The 24,629-nt window shown below is 41.1% G+C and overlaps 1 protein-coding gene across 3 annotated transcripts; it reads left to right on the top strand.

Annotated features, from left to right (window-relative positions):
- Positions 1-6,640: 6,640 nt before the first annotated feature.
- Positions 6,641-24,380, top strand: LOC103715358 (ankyrin repeat domain-containing protein 2A-like). 3 transcript variants are annotated; one of them, XR_005507552.1, is made up of 9 exons: positions 6,642-6,814; positions 13,975-14,126; positions 18,463-18,672; positions 18,790-18,938; positions 19,016-19,187; positions 20,560-20,652; positions 23,482-23,621; positions 23,696-23,882; positions 23,987-24,380. XR_005507552.1 is itself a non-coding variant. In XM_008802956.4 (8 exons), exons 1-8 carry the CDS (start codon positions 6,796-6,798, stop codon positions 23,793-23,795), a joined length of 1,035 nt encoding a protein of 344 aa, XP_008801178.1. In that variant the 5' UTR covers positions 6,641-6,795; the 3' UTR covers positions 23,796-24,378. The 3 variants fall into 3 exon arrangements, 2 of the variants coding, with proteins under 2 accessions (XP_008801178.1, XP_038973334.1); XM_008802956.4 differs by having other exon boundaries at positions 6,641-6,814; positions 23,696-24,378; XM_039117406.1 differs by lacking the exon at positions 6,642-6,814 and adding an exon at positions 13,266-13,343 and having other exon boundaries at positions 23,696-24,378.
- Positions 24,381-24,629: the final 249 nt, after the last annotated feature.

Genomic DNA, 24,629 nt, shown 5'->3' with positions numbered 1-24,629 from the left:
TTCTATTTTGATTTTATGTCAGATTATTATAAGATGCATTTGAAGATCTTCTTTTTGAATTAAAACAATTAGGAAAGAAAAAAAAGAACTTAAAAAAATAAACTCCAAACTATATAAAGAAAAAGAACTTTTTTCAAAAGAAAAGGACCAATTAACTATGGAAAATAATGATCTGAAATTAAAAGCAGAAGATTTAAATACTGAGCTTTCAAAATTCACACATAAAGAAACGAAATTAGATATAAAAGTAACTAATTCTAATCACTCATTCATAAAATATAATTATTATTGAACAAAAGGATATTTGGCCTATTCATGTTCACTTAGAAACAATACTGTTGGAAAAAAGAAAAATGGGTTCCTAAAGGATCAATAATTACCAGTCAAGAAGGATCTAAAAGAATTTGGATACCCAAATCTAAAACTTGATTTGATCAAACCTAAATCAATACTAGAGTATTCTGATTTGAACTTGAAATTATTGTAAATGATGGAAATTAAATCATGCATATATGAAAGAAACAAAATCCTAAGATTGAACAAAATGAATTCTAAAAAATGAATGAATGAATCTGAATTTGTAAATTAGTAGAATGGATTGATTTTGATATACTTCTTTATGATGCCTAACATGCTTTAATTCATGATATTTGTACTTAATGTCTTAATACATGTTATTATGCATTGATACTTGTTGAAACTCATTAATATTAGCCCCATATTTGGTTTCAATTCTATTTCTATAAAGTTTCTAATATTTTTAAAGCAAATATGCTCTTATCATGATACCCTTAATCTTAATGACCTAAGTTTCCTATAATTTGAAAATAAGAAAAGCTAAATCAAGTTTAATTGTAATGAATAGAGAACATTTGTCTCAAAAAATTTCATCTGAAAGTCTTATTTAAAAACTATTCTCAAATTCTGAAACTTTGAATGGAATAATTAATTAAGGGGGAGAGATCATATGGAACTTGATAGCATAAATTAAAGACTTATACAAAAAAGGGGAGACAGAATGCTAAATATATATAAAAAAATAAAAAGTGATCCTAATTGTCTCCAATAAGCCTTATCTAAAATTTAAATCTAAAATTTATTCTGATACTCTAATGTGCTTCAATCATAAACCAAATTGCAACTCTAATTTTTGATATGTTTTAGCACCACTAAAATGATCTTAAATAGGTCTAATTTAATGAAAAAAAGGAGAGAAGAAAGTTAACTATTGCTAAGTCTAAAATTTTCGAAAGTCTTGAACCCCAAGTGGTGTAATATATTAATTTTGAATGTCAAAAGTTTTGAGTCATTTTTTTCTCTTGAAGCTCTTCGTTTCTCCTAAATATTGAATGGAATAAACTAGAAGTTTTTTGATAGTTGATAAATTTTAGAATGCAGCTTTTTGATGCGATCAAAAAGGAGGAGAGAGTAGGTTGAGTATATGCTTAATTGAATATATATTAGCTTGGATTAATCTAAATATTTTATGAAGCATTCATGAAGTATGTTCTTAAGGCATTTATTTATTTACTTCATATTTTACATAGATAAATTAATTATAAATAAATTCTAGAAACATAATATGCTTTATTTTGCATATACTTAAAGTTTGGTCATCATAAAAAAGGAAGAGATTGCTGACCCAATTGATTGATTTTGGTGAGGACAAAAGATTTGAGTATGATACTAATGATCTTGTGTTTTTGGAGTGATTAATTTATTGTATCAGGAGCTCAATGAGTTTGAGAGGTTAGAGAAGCATAGAGAAGTTTTGTAAAAAAATTTTGAGAGTTTCTGCAGTGGACGAGTCGATCCCTGAATGGCTACAAAAAGAAAACAGAAAGTAGTTAAAAATAGCTCTTTCACAAGTTGACCCCGAAGATCATGAGTCGACTCTTGAGGAATTCGAGTCAACCCATCTATGCCTGACAATAGTATTGACTAGTTTTTTAGAAAAACCAGAACAGGCATATTCACCCCTAACAGATATTTTAGCCTCTCTAACAGCTATAAACATCTTCCAACCAGATGTTGAAGATATAAATGCATGGAAACACCCAAAGAAGACAAGAGGAAGTGAGGGGATCAAGAAAAGTGAGTGGATAAGGCAAAAAAAAGAAATACAAGTCTATCACTACTTCTTGAGACTTGAGGATTAATCTGAGAAGTAAACATTTAACTCCTCCACTTGCTTCATGGAAAGCTTCCAAATATTGAGAGAAAAAAAAGCTTGTCTTAAAGTTACATCCATGGTGATTGAAAACTAGTTTAACCTAGCCCTCTTGAACTATCACTCAACTCTTTCAAGCGACAAAAAGGCCTTGCTCGTAAGTTTCCTTTAGGGAAGTTCTAATTTGCTTAGAATCAATCTTTTTTTTTATTTCATAGTAAAGATGGATGTACGCACGAGGGAAACCTTTTTTTTCTTATTTACTTCCTACGATTGAATATTTGAATAAGCTTTCACATAAAGATTCGACCGAACTCCTCATTCGCTTACTCTATTTTGTGCTTGAATAATTTGGAATAGGGCTGAAATCATATCGGATACTAGTATATCCATATCCATATTTGTTTTGTTTGATGAATACTGTTGCTGAAAATTGGACCCGGGGGCGACCGCTAGGCCAGAAAGGGGGAGCTCCGGTGAGAATCGGCGGTGATCGGCGGCAGTCCGTCGACGCGTGGCGTCCTCCGGGAGACCTGCAAGAAGCCGGTGGGCGGGATTTCCGGCGCCGGCCCTCCGATGCTTAAGTCAGAGAGGGCAAGTGTGAGATTGGAGATAATAGTAGAGAGTCTGGGTTTTTTGCTTTTCTTCCCCCCTTAAAATGGAGGAGTCCCCTTTTATAGAGGGGGCTGGGTTACCTGTGATGTGATGGGGCAAACTGCCTGTCGTACAATCTGGTATGGAGTGGAAATTAATGCCCGATCGTATGAGTCAGCGCTGTTACTGTTGGAGATTAGGTCGAAGTTCTCGAGTCATCGTTGAATCATGTTATCATCAGTTGTCAAGTAGGTTTGCCGTAAGGGGTTCAATGTCCGTAGACGACAGAAGCTATACGCTTTAATTGTTGAGTGAACCGGGGGTCGGAAGAGGTCATACGCTTTGATGGTTGAGTGAACCGGAGATCATCATGGCAAGCCACTCCGGGTAGGGTATCTCCCGGATGAAGCCGGCTTTGAGGAGTTTGTCGACTTCCTCAGCCGCCGCTCGTTGTCGTTCCGGAGCAGCACTCCACTTCTTTTGCCGCACTGGCTTGCAGGTTGGTTTCGTTTGGAGACGGTGGGCCGCAACCTCCGGATCTATTCCTGGCATATCAGCGGGCAACCAGGCAAAGACATCCGCATTGTTTCGCAGGAAGCTGACGAGGCGATCTCTCTCGCGATCATCGAGGCCGGAGCCGACCTGCACGGTTAGCTCGAAAAAATTTTCTTGCAAGGGAATTTGAATGAGTAGCTCACCAGGCTCGACCCGCTGCTTTTGAGGACCGACCCGTGTCTCTAGAGTTTCTGCCGTGGGCTGATCGTCTGCTGTTGAGGTCGACACTTCGGCCGGTTGATTGGTTGCGTGGGTCGCCATGTAGCACCGTCTTGCTACTGCCTGGTCCCCACGGGCTTCGCCGACTCCTTGGCTGGTGGGAAAACGCACAAGTAGGTGGCGGGTTGAGACTACGGCGCAAAGGGCGTTAAGCCCTGGTCGTCCGAGGATGGCGTTATAGGCCGAGGGCAAACGCACCACGAGAAAATTCATCTTTACGGTACTTTCCGTGGGGGCGAGTCCGACTGTGACTAGGAGGTCGATCTCGCCCTCTACTGGAACCGAGTCTCCAGTAAATCCGACCAACGGAGCGTTCATTCTCCGTAGCTGCTTTTCTGCCATCCCTATTCTAGAGTATGCCTCAAAATACAAAACATTCGCCGAGCTTTCATTATCAACTAGGACACGTTTTACATCAAACCTATTTACGACCATAGAGATGACCACAACGTCATCATGGGGAGTTTTGACTCCCTTCAGGTCCTCGTTTGAAAAGGAGATGACTTCAGAATTGTGGGGGCGCTTTGGTGGAAGCCCTTCTTTAGCTGGTTCCCCAGCTGGGGCTCCTCTTTCTATGGTGTTGATAGTGCCAACAATGGGCTTGTTGGCGTTCGGTTCTCCATGTTGTGCGGCGCCCTCTACTGGCCTCTTCTCTTCACGCCGGTTCTGCACGAACCGGTTAAGCACTCCTCGGCGGATGAGCGCCTCGATCTCGTCTCGGAGCTGGAAGTAGTCTTCCGTATCATGGCCGTGATCCCGGTGGAAGCGGCAGTACTTCTTGGGATTGCGCCAGGCCCCGGGGTCCCGCATTGGTGGCGGAGGCCGAAAATAATCCTGGCTCTGGATCTCCATGAGGATCTCAGTTCGAGGAGTGTTAAGGGGAGTGTAGTTCTCGTACCTCCCATTGGATATGCGGGGACGCGGTGGGGATCTCGGACGCGGCGGGGACCGAAGTCGGGGCGGTCCCCGCAGCCGAGGCGGACTCTTCGGGCGAGGCGAGTTTTTTGCTCGGCGTGGAGACGGGCTTTTGGGGCGGCCGCGCTCCTCGCGATGCCTCTTTTGCTTTTTGGAGGCCTGCTCGGCCCCACCTCGTCTAGAAGCAAGAGCTTCTTCAGCCTTCGCTTATTTCCGCGCCCGGACTAGCATCTCGGTGAAGTCGGCTGGGAAATTCTTCTCGATGGAGAAGAGAAACCTGTAAGACCGGGCTCCAGTCTTGAGTGTCGACATGGCTATTAACTGGTCAAGCTCACGGACCTCCCAAGTTGCGGCAGTGAAACGATCCAAGTATTCCCTCAGCGACCCCCCTCCCCTTGCTTTATATCGAGGAGGGAGTCCGAAGTCCGCCGTTGGGGTCGGCTGGCCGCAAAGTTTGCAGCGAACTGCCTGTCGAGCTGCTCAAAAGAGGAGACTGTGCTGGGTTTCAGCCCGGTGAACCAAAGCCGAGCTGCTCCTCGAAGCGTTGCTGGAAAAGCCTTGCAGAGCATGGCCTTCGAGGATCCTTGGAGTGCCATCAAGGCCCGGTAACTTTCCAGATGGTCGAGGGGGTCGGTCTTGCCATTGTAGGGCTCCACCTGTGGCATCTTGAACCTCGGCGGGACCGGCTCCTCCTCGATCTGGTGAGAGAAAGGGGACTTCGTGGTAAACTCGTAGTCGCCCTCACCTCTCCCCCTCTTCCCATTGAGCGCTTCAATCTGGAGCTCTAGCTTCTCGACTTTTTTGGCGAGTTCATCATTCCGAGGGATTGCCACGGTGGTCTGTTCGGGTGCGGGTTGTTCTAGGACTGATTCAACCTTTGACGGTTGTGGCCAGTCGCCTGGACCCCTCGCTAGGGGCTCCCTCCAGGAGAATGGCCGGGGGGAACCCTGGTAGCGGCACCGCTCTTCACCGTTGGCCCTTGAAGAGGCGTGGAGATCGCAGCCTTGGGGGGCCGGTCCACTTGGAGGGGGCACCGGTTGGACCAGGGCCTGAGGAAGCGGTGCTGCTGGGACGCCCTCGGGTTGCAAGTTTTGGACAGCGGTGGCCAAAGCCTGTACCTGTTGCACTAGGGCATCAAACTGCTCCGGCCGAACTTGCGGGGTCGAATTGGCCGGAGGTGGCGAGTTCTGGACAGAATGTCCAGCACTAGTTGGAGGACGTCGGGAGACATTTGAAGCTCCCTTACTTCTCAGCTTCATGGCCGCGACTCGGGCCCTTCCTCTAGCGCTATCTGTTGCGGGGACGGCATTCTGCCGGAGCCTCACACAACAGCTTAGCCCACATTAAGCTAGCAGAGAAAGAGGACCGCGTTCCTCCCGAGGTATTGTCCGCTTTGGGGGTCGAACGTACCCGGAGCCCTCCTCACGGTTTTGTCCCACAAAAGGGCCCTCGAGAGGAAAGGATTTCCACCCCCCATTTAAGGCACGGAACCTTTCCGCTACTAGCCGATGTGGGACTAAATTCAAGGCCCCTCCCCCCCACAACAAATACAAATACAGATGTTAGTCGGATGCAAAAATTTATATCCATATTCATTTTATACGAATACGGATACAAATCGGATATTGGAATTATGGATATAAATACGGATATAAAGTGGATAATTAAATTTTATGACCATAAATTAAAGTTATTACTACATAGATGATAAATCAAATTAATAGCATATTAATATAGCCATTTATTTTTCTTAAAAATTTTAAATGCTATATAAAATTAAATAAAGTTATAAATGAAATTAGATTTTCGGATACAGATAGAATACTTATCTATCTATATCTATATATATTTTTCTTTGACGGTATGGATATTAATCAAATACTTAAATTTCTATTTATATTTAAATAGTTTTATATATAAAAATAAATTTGGATAGATATTATTGGTTTACTTTTATTTCTATTTGGAGGCCAATATCACTTCAATTTGGTCAGGTTCGTTGGAAACCTGAACCAAATGGCAGCTGGGCATGCGAGGGCTTTCGGCTCTCCATCGATCTGGCCCTCACGCCTCTTATCTTATTATCCATCCGCTCGCGTACCTACGTCCCCTGCGGCACGCAAGGCACCGCGGACGCGAGGCAAATATTCGCAACCCACCCTAAAGAGGAGGCCCAGTTCCGCCGCATCGGCCGAAGTACACCCCCCACCCCCACCCCCACCCCCACCCCCCAGAAGAAAATTTCGCGGCTTGGGTTGAGGAGCTCTGGAGGGGAACATCTCTCTGTGGCCTCTTCCCTCCCTTCCCACGAATCCAATCAACTTTTGTTGCAAATAAAGATCATGTCTTCGGGAAATCAAGGTTTTGTGCTGCAAAATCTCATCTGTTTCCTCTATTATTTTTCTCTTTTTTTATGGGATTTGACGAATTTCTTATTTTCTTTTGTTTCTCTGTGTCATTTGTTCCCCAATTTATGTTCTTTGCTTACGGTTCACGATTTTGGAGACATCCACTTGGCGGGCCATGGAAATATTATCGTTTTCTTGCAGTGTAGAACATGAGATCAAGATGAAATTGGATGTTATGGTTAGAAAGAGAAATATGGATTATACGGATAGCTTAATCTAATGTCTGTGAGATGCCTGAGAGATAATACAAAGGGGAAGTTACTGTTGAGTCTGACTGGAAGATGATAAATAGAATGTTAATAGTCAAGATAGATTATGTGGTTGAGCCCACGGGGTTTTTAACTAAGGAATTCCGGTATTATCTGATGCATTGGACAAAAGCTACATGCTGTGGAGCCATTTTCTTTATTTATAGCATGATATGTTTCTTTACCTAGTTTAGGGAGTATAAGGGATATTTCACACAGGCTTCAAAGAGGCCATCTGGCAGGTTGGGTCAAGGTGGCCCAAAAATAATAAATTATGAAAACAAAAAAAAATAATGAAAATTTTTGAAAAATTCAGAGATGATAAATTATAAAAAACATAAAATTCATTGAGAAATCCTAAAGAAGTGGCTATAATTCAACAAATAAAACATGATGCATCAAATAAGATGTATTAATTAACCGGTAAGTATCAATTTGGCAATATCCAGTTGTTGCCGTTGGGGACCGGTTTGTCCTATGTGCCGAGAGGAGAGATGCTGGAGTGCTCAACAACGAGCTGCTCGAGTCGTACAGGGTTGCGATTCAGAGTCGAAGGTTGCAGTCAGAGTCATGGTCTGCAATTGAGCTCCGACCTGAAGCAGCAAAGGCGAAGAAATTCTCTTGCTACAGTTTGTCTAGCAAGGATCCTCCGATGCTTGAGTCAGGACGATACACAGAGAACAGAGGAGGTTCTCAGTGGTTTGTCAGGGCACACGAGCACTTACTTGGAAGGTCCCTTGAGAGTGGATTGTATAGACGAAGGTGAGTGCTTATCGCCTAAGATTTCGGGTATGTGGGTTGGCCGAGGTTGGCAGGCCTCCACATGTTTCGGAAATTAGGCGCTAGCATTTTGCACGCGGATTGTGTCGTGCCCATTTAGCTGGCGTAATTTCAGAAGCCACACGAAATTATGGCCGAGGTGGCGTCAGCTGTAGGGGTTTTTTGAAATTCGAAATTAGCCGCATGTTTTTAGGTTTGCCACATGGCGGGCTCGTGTCAGGCTATGGTTGGTTGGCCCTTTGTGTGAGCTGTGGTCGGTTTTGAAGCACATCACTTGCCCCCCTTCCATTGTCGAGCCAAGCCTGTTGGCTCGGGCTGAGGAAGAAGTTTCGTTAGTAGGGCCGACCAACGCAGATTGCTTGCAACACCAGGTGATGATCAGGGCCATTTTTTCGTAGCCGTTCTTTCAATATCAGCATAAAGATTTCTCATATTTTATATTTATGAGAGGTGTGGCCGTTCTTGTCATTTCGAAAGCGTCGTAATTATAGAAGGGATGTCTGCAGGTTGAATAGGCATTTGAAGTTCGATGATTATCTGGAAGGTCGCTCGAGGGTGAACATATGGACGACATCCGAAGTTGGTGAGGTGCCGTATCGGTATGGGTCACCGAAGTCTTCTATAAATAGAACGGGCGACTGCTACAACCCTTCTACCTTTTTTTTTGGCTCCAAAACTTAGAGAGAAAAAGGGCAAGCATAGGGTTTGTGCGGCTGTTCCTTTTGTGCTTCCGTACCGAAATCTCTCTTCTTCATTCTCTACCCAGGCTTTTCTATGGTTTTCAGGTTCTGCACTTTTGATTTGTTTTGAGTCTTCTACTTTTCTCTCACTTTCTTTTATCCTTCTTTTGCTTGTTGTTCATGTTTTCATCCGTTGGAGGTTGGTCTTCCAATGCCAAAGTGATGAGTTAGGATTTGCCCGATCGGACCTCTGTGGCCTTAGGAGGAACTCATACCAAGGAGGCCTCAGGTCCAGATACTGAAATGAGCATTTTGGGGGAATCCGACCTTGATTGGATTTGAACTATTTTCTATTTCTTAAAATTTTACTATTGAGCTGCCTGGTCCTTTGGATCGGGTGACTTCGATTGGGGAGAATCAGATCGCTTTGTATGAGGAATCTCTGAAGGTGGGGCTGAGGCTTCCGATCCCATTGGTTATTGCCGAGTTAGCTCAATATCAACTCATCCTGGCTCAGCTCATGCCCAATGTCTGGAGGATGATAGTCAGTTTTTCTTACTTCGTTCGCTTTCAAGGAATTGTCCCTACTGTGGGGATGTTCTGAGCTTTTTTTTCAAGTGAAGGCTTACCCTCGAAATCAAGGGTGGTGGTACCTTTTCTATAGGAAGAGTTACAATATCCTTCCTTCGGATCTTTTGTTCTTTCATGGTTGGAAGGGCCAATTTTTTTTAATGACCTTTGCGACTTTCTGGGGCTTCTCAACACGGTGGAGGATATTCGGGAAGCGGGCATTAACCTTTTTCCTTTCTTATTGGATGAAGAGCAGGAGTCGATTGACACCTTTTCTTCTCTACAGTGATCGCATTTTTTAGGTGAGCGATCCCCTTGGCCTTCCTCTTGACGTGGGCTCCTTCCTCATTGACGGCCTGCTGCATCCCTTGGAGCCATGCCGCCCTTGCGCCCAGCGCGGCCTCGGTGGATTCAGCCCTAGCTCTGAGGAGGCAAGCCCCTATCTCCACCTCTCTCTTCTCCGCCATTGCATGCTCCTTGGCGCTGGCCTGTTCCGCTGGTTGGCGACCTCCGATCTTCGTTGGTAGGAGTGGATGACCTCGATGAGCACCCAACTGGCGTACATCCCTTGTGTATATGAAGAGAAAAACAATCATTCCTAAAAAGAAAGAGAGAAGGGAGGATAGGGTCAACCTCATTACCTTGGTGGCAGTTTGGCATGATGAGGTGAGCACTTTCTCCAGCGGCCTTTTGCGCAACTCGTCTTCGTCCTCAAGGAGCATGAACCCCTGGATCGTATCCCACATGATGCGGGGATCGCCCCGACGAAGTTCTGAATTGGAGGTTCTCATGGACCAATTTGGGCAGAAGACCTTAGCTTCGCTCTCCGCGGGGCAGGCTGTAATCAAGACATATACGCTTGAGTGCCCTCGTGGCCAGGGCAAGTGAGGAGCAGCAGCATTTGGGGTAGGTACAAAAACAAGAGGCCCTTTAGGATGGGCCACCGAAGGGGGGTTTGCATCCGTCGCAGTCAATGAAGTAGGGAAAGCTTTCGGAGATGTTGCAAAAATCAGAGCAGTAGCAAGGGTGACCACCAGAGTGGACTCAGAGATATCGGTGGGGAGAGCTCCCTGGTCAGCCCTCGTGGCCGGAGACTGCATAGAGACGGAAGGGACATCGATCACCTCCACCCCTGGCGATCCTCCTCTAGTGGGCCTCTTGGCTCTAGCGAGAGAACTCGATGTGACAGAGGGTCCAGCCTTGACGGCAAATGAGCCTGCCGTCGCCCTCCTCTTGCTCGAGGAGGGACTGACCTCTTCAGACCTCTTCCTCAAAGAACTGAAAAGCTCATTCACCTCAAGCTTCATTGTTGCAAGCACGAAGAAAGATCAAGTCAATCAATAGAACAACATCAATAAAAGACAAAGTGAGGCAACTAAGTCAATCAGTAAAGCGACATGATGACATCGATAAAAGACAGTAAGGCAAGGAAGTATATCGATTGTGGAAGCAGGGCTCAAGCCGGCATTTACCAAAGCCGACTCCTGGAGCAGCTCGGTCAAAGTTGGGGTCCTCAATTGGTGAAGAGTGTTAAACGACTCCTGCTTTTCATCTGAAAAGAAAGGGAAAAGGCTTAACACCCGCTTTTCGAGTATCCTCCATTGTGTTAGGAAGCCCCAGGAAGTTGCAGAGGTTACAAAGAAAAGTTGGCCCTTCCAACTGTGAATTGATGAAGGACCTGAAGGAAGGACATTGCAACCCTTTCTATAGGAAAGATATCACCACCCTTTATTTTGAGGGTGAGCTTTTACTTGGAAAGAAAGCTCGGAACATCCTCGCAGTAGGGACGATTCTTAGGAGTCGAGTGAAGCAAAAGAAACTATTATCCTCTAAGCATTGGGGACGAGCTGAGCCGGAACGAGTTGATATTGAGCCAACAACTTGGCAATAACCAATGGGATTGGGAGCCTCAGCCCTGCCTTTAGAGATTCCTTGTATAAGGCGATCTAATTCTCTCCGGACGAAGTCATCCCATCCAAGGGACCAGGCGGCTCAAGAGTAAAATTTTGAGGAATAGAAAACATAGTTTGAATTCGATCAAGGTTGGATTTTCCCAAGATGCTCTTTTCGGTATCCGAACCTAGGCCTCCTCGGGTTGGGTTTCTTCGAGGCCACAGAGGCCGGTCGGACAGACCAGAGGCCAGTCGGACAGACCCTGACCTACCCCTTTGGCATTGGAAGACCAGCTTCTGGCGAATGAATCCATGAGCAACAAGCAAAAGAAGGATAAAAGGAGGCGAGAGGAAGGGAGAAGACTCAAAACAAATTGAAAGTGTAGAACTACCCACTGAGAACTAGATAAAAGCCCGGGCAGAGAACAAAGAAGAGAGATCTTGGTACAGGAGGCACAAAAGGAGTGGCCGCACAAACCCTACACTTCTCTTTTTCTTTAAGTTTTGGATTTGGAAGGGATGAGGTATAAGGGTTGTGGCAACCCCCCACTCTATTTATAGAAGACTTAGGCGACCCATACCGATACGACGCCTTAGCAACTTTGGCTAGGTGTCGTCCATTTGTTCGCCCTCAGGCAACCTCCCAGATAGTCGTCGGACCTCAAATGTCTATTCAGCTTGCAGAAATCCCTTCCATAATTACGACGCTTCGGAAACGACAAGAATGACCACACCTCTCATAAATATAAAATTTAGAAAATCTCCGCACTGATATTGAAAGAATGACTAAGGAAAAGCGGTCCCGATGATCACCTGGCATTGCGAGCAATCTGCATTGTCAACCCTACTGACGAACTACTTCGCAACCCGAGCCAGCGGGCTTGGCTCGGCTATGGAAGTGGGGGGCAAGTTGTGTTTCGAAACCGGCCATAGCTCACACGAAGGGCCGGCCAACCATACCCTGCCATGAATTGATAACTAAAGCCCGTCATGTGGCAAACCTAAAAGCGTGCGGTTGACTTCAAATTTCAAAAAACCTCTACAGCTGGTGACACCTCGGCCGTAATTTCGAGAGACTTCTGAAATCACACCAGCTAAACAGGCAAAATACAATCTGCATGCGAAACTCCAGCACTTGATTTTTGGAACGTGCGGAGGCTTGCCAATCCCGGCCGACCCTCGTGCCCAAATTTTTAGGCGACAGGCTCTCACCTTCGCCTATACAATCTACTCTCAGGAGGACCTTCCAGGTAAGTGCTCGCATACCTTGACAGACCACTAAGAATGTTCTCTGTTCCTTGGGTATCATCTTGATTTAGGCATCGGAGGGTCGCCCGCCAGATACACTCTGGTAAGAGAACTTCTTCGTCTTTGCTGTTTCAGGTCGGAGCTTGATCACAGATCAGGATCCTGGCTGCAACCTTCCACTTTGAATCGCAACCTTGCATGACTCGAGTAGCTCCTCACCGAGCACTCTAGCATCTCTCTCGCTTGGCACCTGGGATAGGCCGGTCCTCAGTGGCAAAGCCAGTAATAATTTATAAATCAATCTCATCTTTGGCAGCCAAACATGATGCAAAATTTTAATATAGGTGCCTCGGTAACGCTGCATAAGCAGGTTGTTTTGGGGGGTTTCTTTAAAACAGTGGTTTGCATAAATTATTCTGAATATATTGGAGAGTATAGGAAGCAGGGATGCAAATGGGCAAAATCAGCTGTTTCACTGGAACAAATGAATATATAATTTGACCTTTAATCCGACTCAAGTTATAGAGAACTTATTTGATTGAGAGAGAGGTAGGTTTTTTGGAAGTCGGTTTTGAAGGAAGAATTTATGGTTTATAACGTTAACTGAAATTTCAAACTTTGATGGGCCAAGTCTGGATGTGATTATCAAGTCTTGAACTTTCTTTGCTCACCTTTTTTTTGGAATGTGTAGGTTTAAGATAGAAATATTTTGGCAGAAATGTTTTGGAGTTTTAATGTGGATCCTAGTTGTCATGCAAAGCAAGCTCCACACTAGGTACATGCTCTATACATTTTATCTGCAGAATGGGTTTTACTCAAATCTGAAACTTGGGCGCTGAAACATTGACCCCATAGATTTTCAGACTCTTTGGTTATATATAATGACAATTTACTATGAAGCTGAGCACAACCTAATTATACCTCTTGTTTTTAGAAAATAGGAGTGCCATTGGAAGATGAGGCGAGGAGTGATGGATTATTGCACCATTGCTGCTGTTCATAATTTGGGCAATGCAGAGTCAGATAGGAGTTGGGTATCTAAATTATGCCCACTAAGTTTGCAGGTCTATGTACTTTATTTTTTGGCTTGACTTGGTGTGCCACAATCATTAAAGACCTCTCCTTTTTCTTATGTGTCTTACCATAACTTATGGACTAAGCCTTTGGCACTGCTTGTGGGTAGTGGGAGTTGTGACTCATTGGTGGTTGTTTGATGCAACCTAATTTCTGCAAAGCTCTTTTTTTTTTAAAGAAAAAAATGGAAATCTGATATTATTGCACTCTCTGGTAGATTTTCCTAAACATTGTGATTATTGAATAATCTAAAATTATACCTTTTGTGTAATTTTTAAATTCTAAAATAGTATTTTCTTGTTGTACGCCCATGTGTTTGATGGGATTTTTTCCTTCCTTTGGAGCTTTGCTTTCTGGCTTCATTGTCTGTGCTCTCCTTTGCCACTTGCATTCTATTGTGTAACTTTGTCTTCAAATTTTATGTGACACAAAACACTTCTCCAAATGAAAAATTGCAAAAGAAAAAGGGAAAGAAAGAGGGATCACTATCTTTCCAATGGATAACTCCTATAGTTTGGACACTGATAAAATTTGTTGGTTGTTATAGTCAGGTCAATTTTGTATGATGAACTAGAATGTCCAGTCGTTGATTTTAACTTTCCACTGTTCTACTTCTTCCAGATGACAAATCTAGTTCAGGTGAAAACAAAAGCTCCAAAACTGAAGCATCATCTGCCTCGCAGCAACCAGGACGTCACAGGACTGCTTCAACAGGAACAGCTGGGCTCCCCACAAATCCTTTTGACCTGTCTACAATGACTGATCTGCTTAATGTAATTATCTTTACAAAACAAGCTTTTGGTTGGACTAGTTCACATTAGACCACTTAGAGATATGTCAAGTAGTGTATAGTGATGAAAGTGTTCTATAATAAACTGTATTTTTTGCACTTATTGAAGCATAATGGTAATTGTTATTTGATAGATGATCATTCTTGGTGGCAAGATGGTTTAGAATGTCTACATGTTTACCAAGGAATTAGTAATAAAAAAAATAATATGGATGGAAAATGGTTTGTCGATTATTAGGGTGAGAAAGTGGCTGGAGCCCATAAGAGATAAAAAGGGGGTGGCCAGCTGGCAACTCTCTTACGAGGGTATTGTCCATGGATAGAGGAAGAAGGGAAAGAGAAGGTTTTATAAGTTGGACGGAATTAATCCTTTTCAATCAAAATAGACTAGTTTTGATGAGGACCAATCTGTAATTTGGGGTGGCAATCGGGTCCGATCGGGTCAGATATGGGTCCGGTTGGATGCAGGTCGGGTCAAGAATTCATCAATCCAAACCCAACTTGTTTATTGAATAGGTCAAAATTTCAAATCTGTATCCGACTTTTTTATTAAATAGGTAAGTCGACCCAACCCATATAACCCATTTATTAAATAGGTTAAATAGGTTAAATGGATTTTTGATGGGTTAAATGGCTTTAAACAGGTTAGATAGGTTAAGCATGTCGGGTTAGACATGTTAGAAACAGGTTAAGTAAGTTTCAAATAGGTTAAATAGGTTTTAAATAGGTTAAACGGGTCGGTTCATAACCCGACTTCATTATTAATTGGGTCAAAACGGGTTAAATGGATCAAACCCATTTATGTCACACCCAAACCTTCTTAAAGTGGTTTGTTCGCGGGTTGGGTTAACAGGTTGGGTCATAAATTGCCACTCTTATTTGTAATGGACCCCTAGTTTGGGTTTCATTCAATTCTCAATAGAAACTAATCATGGATAATTTATTTTTTCCCATATTTTGCCTGTAGGTTTTTGGTTTGTTTCTTGATTTTGTTAAGTTATCTGAGTGAATCTGTTGACTGTGGGCCATCTTTTATATTCTTAAGGATTGTGGCTCACAATAATTTCTTTGTCAATTACTCCTTTTAGTAATTTTTAAGACAATTGTAGCCTTATCAGCTATATTCTTGAGAATACCTAAAGAAATTTATAGATATATATCTTCCTAAGCCGCAGAAAATACTACTTCAGTATATCTATCTATATATATATATATTTGTAATTAATCAAAAACTATTGAGAATACGAAAGAGGGAATGTGAAGGCTATGATTTGCTCATGTAATTGGTTTTACTAAGAAATGTAAGTATGAGATATAAAATGAATTTTTTTATCCCTCCAAAAATCTGGATCGTTAGTTGCATAAAAGTCCTACTTTTAATTCATTAATGACATCTTTAGCCTTAAAGAGTCAATTTACTTTAGGATTAAATATAGACTTGTTGCAACTCTTGAGAACATTGAAAACAATGTTGGAAAACTTAGTCTTTTTCCCAGTAGTTTTGGCGGTTTTCTTTTGATTTTTGGTAGATTTGGTTGAAAACTCTGAGAATAAAAATATCAAGTAAAATTCAAAGAACGAAAAAACAAAGTTGTGAAAATAAATTTGATGTCTTTTAATGTATTTTTGGGCCAAGGTCTGCGGAACCGTCCCGAACCGCTCGGTTCGGGGCATCCTGGGCCATACTGGTGGCGGACCGGGACGGTTCTGCCATTAAAACCGAGATGCCTTACCGGAGGGGAAGGAGGAAAAGAGAGAGAGTGGGGAAGGGAGGCAGAGGCCGGCCGGGGCCTGCCGACGGAGGTCGAGCCTCCGCTTGGAGGAGGTGGAGGCCGGGGAGACGTGGAGGCGGGGCTCCTCCTTCGGGCTCCTTTTATTTTTGCTTTTTTTAAGTTAAAAAAAATTAAGTTGGCAATGGGTTTGCTGACTTCAACTTAAAAAAATCAAAAATAAAAGGGGCGCCATTTGGGCCCTTGTTTCGAACGAAATGTTCGAAATAGGGGCCCGGAGGGGGAGCCTCTCCTCCACGTCTCTCCGGCCTCCGCCTTCGTGTGGAGGCTCTTCGGCTTCCGCCGGCCGTCGCTGGCTGACCTCTGTCTTCCCTCCTCTCCCACTCCCTCCCTCCCTTGCTCTCTTTTCCTCTCTCGTTCTCCCTTTTCCCCGCCGTAGAAAATGTGTCGGTATGGGCTCAACACGGCACAATACGGGCCCATATTGACTCGTCCCGCCGGGCAACTGGTACGGTTCCCAGTATTGGTTCTGCCGTCTTTGATTTGGGCACTTAGATATTTCATTTTATTAGTGTGAGGAGACTCAAAAATATTAGTATAAAATGTAATGTCAAATAAAACGATATAATATATCATTTTATTCTTTGATAGAAAACGTAAATGAATATCAATATTTGGGCTTTAGAATAGCGAAATCTATGTTAGAAACTTTGTTTTCTTCTAAATCTCCTTGCACGTAATATCTTGTAAATTGTTTTTAAAACCCACAAAATCAAAGTTTGTTCTAGATAAAATTTTTCCAAGATTCAAAGAAAATGAAGATTGATTAAGGGTGGCATATATAATTTTTACAATAATTTGGCTCCACAGTTTAAGACTCATCCAAAGATATGAAATGGACTTTAATTTTCTTATTGATTCTGAGTGAAGCCCTAAGATTTTGTTTTTGGAGTTCTGAGCAAAAACTTCAAATCCTGATTAGCTGAATCTACGAGAAGGTTATCCTTTTTTCTTGTTCAAGAGACTTTTTGGGGTTTATGATAGATGCTGTTAGAAGAATAAGGTGAGGTATACACTGAGGAGATCTAGCCTTCCCCTTTCTCATGAGCATTTATAAGATCTGAGCTTGAATTTAAGAGAACTAATCTCAAACATTATGAAAAGCTAAAGGAGCTATAACTAATTGTAGTCTAATTTTCAAAGAGTATAATTTGACATCAAGCTTGCAGTTGTGTGCGTTTCACTCTTACAGGTATTTATGTAATTGTATACTGGATGATTAAATTTATCAAACAATAACAAAATATTTCATACTTTAAATTGATGTGATGCACAAATCCCTTAGCAATTTCATTGGTTTTTAAAATATTTTAAAGGCTTCAACAACTTCAGCCCTTTAGTCTGAGACCCTGAAATATTTATAATACTCAGTTTCTTGGATTGCTTTATTTTTTCCCTATGTTCTATAGATCAAAAATTTCAAACTCAGTTTGGAACTCCAAATCTTGGCATGTTTGACCAAAGTCCAAACCCAAACTCGGTTGTTGAACCTTGCGAAAATGAGGACAGGTATTGGAGAGTAAGAAGCAGATAAAGACAGAAGGGAGGGAGAGAGAAGAAGTGGAAAAGGAGGATAAGTAGGAAAGATAAAAAAATAAATGAAGTGGAAGCGAAAACAATTGGAGAAATAGAGGATATAAAAAACAATTGGTGAAGACATTTATTCAACCTTGGGTTTAGGTGACATTTTTTGAGAGGGAAAGGTGGGTAGTTTTCTTTGCCCATTACTCTTTATGGCTTAAGTTTTATGCCTAGGCTGTTTTCCCTTTATGCTTTTCTCAGCCCGATAGTGACTAGTTAAACAATGGGGATAGTTGTTGAGTTCAAATGAACCCAATAGTGGCTGTCAAAAGACAAGGATTGATGAAAACTATCAAAAGTAATTTGGGTGGTGTTGGAACCCTGAACTTTCATTTGTAACCTGGCCTCGAAATCTACCTAAACTTGGTTGGACATGTTCTAGTATATTGTATCTGGAAATTAAAAATTTTCAACATGTTTAAAATTTTATAGGATCCGACTAATGTTGCTAATCATCTTGATATTTTCACCATTGTAGCCTTACTCAAGAGCCATATGCATACTTTGTTGTTGGTTTAAATGGATCACTAGTAATACATTTCAACTTATCATTTACTCATTCTCTGTTCTCAATCATTCATTTAATTGTCATACAATCAGCTCTTTCGTTATTGCCATTTATAATCTTCCTTGTGCTGTGATCTTTATCTTGACTCTATGGCTACTAATCAATTTGACACATATAACTTATAAATGAATAAATTATAAGTAACGCATATTATGTCTAGTTAATAACTCTCAGTGAGTTGGTGATTGACGATATCTTGTGGCAACTTGTGAGAGGAATGTGAATGATATTTATGTGCATTATTTTGGCAATCTCTTGCTACTACAATTTTGTTCTTATAGTTTTATTGGTTTCTGAAACGATGACTTCAAATCCTCCACATCAACATGCTTAGTCTTGTAATGTCATGGGTAATTCTTCACATTTTATGATGAATGCAGGATCCAACTATAAAAGAAATGGCGGAACAAATTGCAAGGGATCCTGTTTTCAATCAGATGGCTGAACAACTTCAGAAAAGTGTCCATGGTGCAGGGCAAGAGGGTCCTCCCCAGTTCGATCCCCAACAATATATTTCAAACATGCAACAGATCATGCAAAATCCTCAGTTTATGACAATGGCTGAGCAGCTTGGAAGTGCTTTAATGCAGGTAAAATGATATTATACTATATTGTATATGTGGTATGCATAGTAATTCCAAATTTGGTTGTTTGAAGCATGCTATTAGTCAACTGATAACTTGTTTCTGTATATTAACATTTAACAGGATCCTTCTATGACCTCCATGTTTGAAAATTTGACTAATCCATCTCATAAAGAACAAATTGAAGAACGGATGGCACGCATTAAGGATGACCCATCATTGAAGCCAATTCTTGATGAGATAGAGACTGGAGGTCCAGCTACAATGATGAAGTATCCTATGCTAAAAAACCACCGCAAATTGTGTTGGAAATATGTCCACCATTTTCATTAGTATTTATTTGTCATAGGTATTGGAATGATCCTGAAGTTCTACAAAAGCTTGGTCAAGCAATGGGAATTGGATCTTCAGGAGAGACTGCAACTTCTACCGAGCTTTCTGGACCTGAAGAAGCAGAGGAAGAAGGTGGTTATGAAGATGAATCTGCTGTTCATCACATGGCCAGTATTGGTGATGTTGAGGTATTTGAAATTAGTAATGAAAATTTGGAATTTCCTTTTATTTTGTATGGTCTTGGTAAATTTAGAAGACACTGGTCAAAAGCTTGTGAAATAATGATGCATCAAGCTGTTACACATAAGGATACATTTAAATTTTGGGACAGATGTGTTTGGTTTAAACTAACTACATGTATTAAACATTGTAAAGCCAGTGCTTGAATGTTGGAAAAATAGTAGATACTATCAACTTGATTTATTTTGAATTCTTAGTTCTCTTACCTCTTTTTCCTTGTTTTACTTCTATATATTGCAATGCTTTAGTGCTAAAATGCAGAACACCTTATCCAGAATAAGAATTGAGTTTTTTTCCGGTCATATTATACATTGTCTAACATACAAAACCAAGGTTGTATCTTTATTGTGGATAAATTACTTAAAAAGTTTTCATTAATAAGAAAATTGTTAGTCATGATCTTCCAGACCTTTGTTTGAAAGAATTGAAAAATAAGATGTTTTGGCCTAAGATGTGACAAACTGTGTAAGTTGTTCATTTAATTCTGTCATGAATTTTGACATGATAATGTAGTCATGTCATTTATGCTTTGAGAAACAATAAATCCATCCCCATAGAATATAGCATTTTAAATATTGTGTATAATGACCAACAGTGAAGACTCAAAATTTGATAGCCTCTCCTGTTTTTAGGCTCAAATCCTATCAATGGGTTTCTATCCCATGCACTTATGGATGGAAGAGAGAAATAGAGACAGTCCACTCAATTGTATTTCAGATTTTGCTATACCTCTCTTATTCCTATGTATTTGGATGTCAATGTATCTCTAGTTCTTTGGTGCCAAAATGCATGATCTCCATCGAGATTGGTAATTGCCATTGCATCAAGCAATGTCCAGGACAAAATGCTTCACTAACAATTGTTTATTCAAACTACTCTTCATAATTGAAAAAGCAATGAACCACTTAGTGTTGTCCTTGGGTCTAGGTGTTATATGTCATGATGAATCCTTCTCTCTCTCTCTCTCTCTCAGGGAGGCATGCCTATCATATACGAATTAATCTTTATGATGAATTATATGTGTAGGTAAATGCTTCTTTTTTATTTTGAGTGCTATCTTCTTGGGTTTTGTTTGTAAAAAATGAATGTTTATGCCTGTGTGGTGATATATTTATGCATATTTTACATGTATAATATGATCTTACTTTTTATCCATATATTCTGCTATTTTTCTGTATTTTCATTTCTTATTCCAAGCTTCCATTGGATGTTGGCTTGTAATGTACAGAGAACTTTTCTGGCTCATTTCTCTTCATTGAACTAAAATATGCTTTAGTTTAATGCATGAGTCTTGAATATATATTTTTCTTTTCTTTATAGTGCTTGAAGAAAGCCTTGGAAGATGGCGGGGACAAGGATGAAGAAGATTCCGAGGGAAGAAGGGCTCTGCATTTTGCTTGTGGTTACGGTGAGGTATGATGTATATTTTTGATATTTTACCTTATTTATCAGACTAGTACTTCCTAGAAGGGAAAAGCTATGAGGTCCAAACCAGTTACCAGACGGCTTGCCAATCCACGGGTGCTTTACGAATAGCCCAACCTTCTGTCAATTACACCTAACCGCTATGAGTTTCAATACCCTCTCGCCACAGCAGTTTGGGAACCAGTATGATATCTGGTTGGGCCCTGTAGCAAAACTCTTCCTAGATTAAGTTCTTGTATTTGTTCATGGAGTAAATTCTCTTTGTTATTAATGCTCCTAAATTTTGGTGTACAGTGCATTTTGTTTTTTATGTTTCATGCTCGAGCATGTTTGAGTTCTCATATAACCTAGATTCATTATCCTTGCCGAGTTATCATTTTCAGGCACATTTAATAGGCTTGCACTTAAACTTTGGATTCTTCTAATTCTTCCTAATGAAGAACATTAGAGGAAAGAATTCCTGGAACACTAAAACCAATTCTTGAAGACTCCTTTATTGCTGCTTGTGACCACTATATTACAGAAACATTACAAGATATTTGGCATTTAGGTAAAGAGAGGAATTTTATTGATAATTTACATATGCCCTTGGTATCCATATGGATATATATATATTTGATGCATCAGCTGCATGCATAAGGTCAAAGTTCTATTACTTAATAATAATCTGGCATATAAATGGTAATATGCTTTATGGATTCCTCAGAGACCAGTCCATCCGTTAATGTGCATGCGTATGTGTGTCCATGCAGGCACGTGTGGGTGGAAGTGCATGTGTGCTTGTGCGAGTGCATGAGACAAGGCTTTTTATATGACTTAATAATCTAGCAACTTTGTATCAAAAAAAAAAAATCTAGCAACTAAATGATAATGCACTGTGTATTTCTACGAGATCTGTCCCTTGCTTAGAGTATGCTTGTGGGTGTATATGTGGGTGGGTGGGTGCGTGTGTTAGCATGAGAGCACAGGACGAGGCTTCTTTTTTGTGATTTAATCTGTCATATAAATGATAATACACTGTTAGTTTCTATGAGATCTGTCCGTTGGTTAGTATGAGTGACAGATGAAATTTGTTTATATTGATTTTTTGCTTTGATCAATAAATTTGAACTATGTTTATGCATCTATGATCCTATTTATTCACCATGTATTGATGTCAATATTCAAATAGGTTGGAGAGGCTGATTTGTACCCGACATAAGTAATGATGCATCAAATGTTAGGATATCATTTCTTGTTTTGGGGATGATTTAGAGCTTATCCAGCTATGGCTATCCCCTAGTTCATTCAACTAGATATGCTTTTTTGATTACAAGTGGGGCATACAAGCATCTATGTGAACGATTGGATTATTTAGAAAGGATATAGAAGGAAGGGTTAGCAGGATGATATTAATGACTTCTAATATTAAAAGGAAACTTCTCCAGTATCTCTGTTCATGAGGCTCTACTTCATGCACATCCAATTTTCAGTACCTATTTGAATATTCTTTTGTTCCCCCACCTGCATATTTCCAGCACTGCATCTCAGATGCAGTGGTAGCATAGGGTTTATGTTAACCACAAGGTCAAGGGTTCAAACCCCTCCTTTAATGTTTGTTGTTTATTCTTTTTAAAAAAAACATGTGCTTTGCACATCCCACAATCTAGTAATGGAAAAACAAAACAGTGTAATGGTGTTCAAGGTTGAAAGACTGCCATCACTGATGGAGCTCTGAGGAGTGTACAACTCAGAATAAATGAACTAGGAACCAAGGAATTGTAAAATAGAGGATATTCATCACTTTTGAAGATCAGTCATGTTGACAGTTGGTTGAAGCTTTTAATTTTTATTATTTTCTCTGCCCTCATGGATGGAGGACATTTGTTTTTCCCATGCTTTGGGTTTTGGTGTTCAATTTTGCATAGGAAGAGGATTATAAAAACGAGTTCAGGAGGTTGTAAACAATAATAAATGATGGGTCTCCATTTCCAATGCCAGTTGAGCTCATGGACATTTTCAATCTAAGTGATCCGTTGGAGGTATAAGGAAGACTTTATCCTGGATTATATAAGCAGTCAAAATTTGATACCGAATTAGTAAAGGATAATGGTACTGGAGTAGGTGGGGGATTTTTCCTCCAAGTCCTGTAGAACGAGCTAAATTTTCATCCAGCAAGAAAGAATTGCAATATCGGATTTTAGATTGTTTTGTACTTGGCTTCATAATTTTGTCTTTGTTCCTCAGCTTATTTGTGTGATGCAAGCTAGCTGAGGCTGTTGTTTTTTGGTAAGTACTCTGAAAGGTTTCTCTTGGGTGAAAAGATCCATGTGATTGAATTCATTGCTCAGCCCCTAAATGATGCTGTCATCAGAAAGCAATGTAATGCTCTGAGTTCTAATCTCTTTTTCACCTTGCTAGTTCTAAAATCTTAAATTATATAACTACTGGTGCCCATATTTGATTCTTTTAAAGGCAATTTACCAGGGCCATAGTAGTTTGCATCCAATGCACATTTTTTTCTTCTTGTTTCTATTAAGAGTAAGGATAGGGAAACCCACACAATCTATGAAAAAAAAAGGAGAAGAAAGCAGCTTATATCAATAATGGAAAAACAGGCTGAGAGGGAAGCCAACTTCTGCCAAACAAAAAGATAAACAACTTTTTTTTCTAACTATTGCGGAGGATTGGCCAGTCCTAAAAGAGCGAAAAGTTAGAATGCAGAACCACATCTGCTGGACGATTTTTTTTGTTTGTTTGTTTGTTTAAAAAGATTGTCATGTCCCTTTTGTTGGTTTAGACAATCTTAAGCCTGTAAATATGGTTTTCACGTTTCAGGTCAAATGTGCTCAAGTGTTGCTTGAGGCAGGAGCTACGGTGGATGCATTGGACAAAAATAAAAATACTGCACTTCATTATGCTGCTGGTTATGGGCGGAAGGAGTGTGTGGCTCTTCTATTGGACCATGGCGCAGCTGTGTAAGTAAAACAGACTTGTACTTACTGCCATGTCCCTGATCATTATGGTTTACCATCAAGTTCTTCCGGTGCAGCACCCTTCAAAATTTGGACGGGAAGACACCCATTGATGTTGCCAAGCTGAACAAGCAGGAGGAGGTGCTGAAGTTGCTCGAGAAGGATGCGTTTCTATGAAGAGTTGTACTTCAGTTCTTGTGGGCAAGGGGGTGAGAATGTGCTGCAGGTGGCCTGTTTGGGCATCCCCCAGTTCTGCTGCTCTAGGTTTGTTGCTCTCTTCTTTGTGGGTGCTCAGTTGGGGTCTGTTTTCTCCAGTTGAACCATGTGTAGTTTCTGGGAATAAATTGTCTACTCTTTGGATGGATCAGGGGATCGTACTGAATAATATTCATTTCCTGGAGAAGCGAGCCGTGCTTAATAATGTGTCATTTCAAGTTTCTTAGGTTATTTTGGTAAGCATTTAATTTTATGTAAATGAGTGTGGAAGAACGATGTATGTGGAGTTCAAATCGTCTCAAATAATCGAGTCGTTTGCATTTGGTAAATAATTTAGGTAAATAGACCTAAATTTCTCTCCCTTGGAACTGCTCATTTGGCATTTGTCTCGTGCATTTGACGTGTCCGGGGGTTGGCGTGTTACGGGACAAAGGAAGCCTGGGGAGGTGCATTTCCCAGAGGTTGGAAGTCATTATGCTGCGATGTGCTTTCAGTAATTTGTTATGTAATAAATTGTCTAATATAATCTGGAAAATTTTTTACCTACTGGTATGGGGGCTGTTCCCGTCGGGTCTGGGTTTTAAACCCGCTAGACCTATTGAGGTTTTGGGTGGTTTATTAATTGATAGGGTCCAGGCGGGTCTCAGGTAATAAAAATATCATGTGATATATGAAGTCTTTGGATTGGGTTCGAGCACGTCAAAAACCGTGTGGCATCAGGGGTTGGTTGAGTGTGGCTGTTCGGATTGGTGGGGATAGTGTTGGGAACCAAAAAGTGTATTTTGAATAATTATT

This window comes from Phoenix dactylifera, unplaced genomic scaffold, assembly GCF_009389715.1.
Source record: "Phoenix dactylifera cultivar Barhee BC4 unplaced genomic scaffold, palm_55x_up_171113_PBpolish2nd_filt_p 000214F, whole genome shotgun sequence".
Taxonomy (NCBI): Eukaryota; Viridiplantae; Streptophyta; class Magnoliopsida; order Arecales; family Arecaceae; genus Phoenix; species Phoenix dactylifera.
This window is presented reverse-complemented; position numbering and strand designations above follow the sequence as displayed.

Coding starts and splice junctions, on each gene's coding strand:
- LOC103715358 (XM_008802956.4), top strand. Junction 18,939..19,015: donor GGTCCAGCTACAATGATGAA/GTATCCTATGCT, acceptor TATTTGTCATAG/GTATTGGAATGATCCTGAAG. Junction 20,653..23,481: donor TTGCTTGTGGTTACGGTGAG/GTATGATGTATA, acceptor TTCACGTTTCAG/GTCAAATGTGCTCAAGTGTT.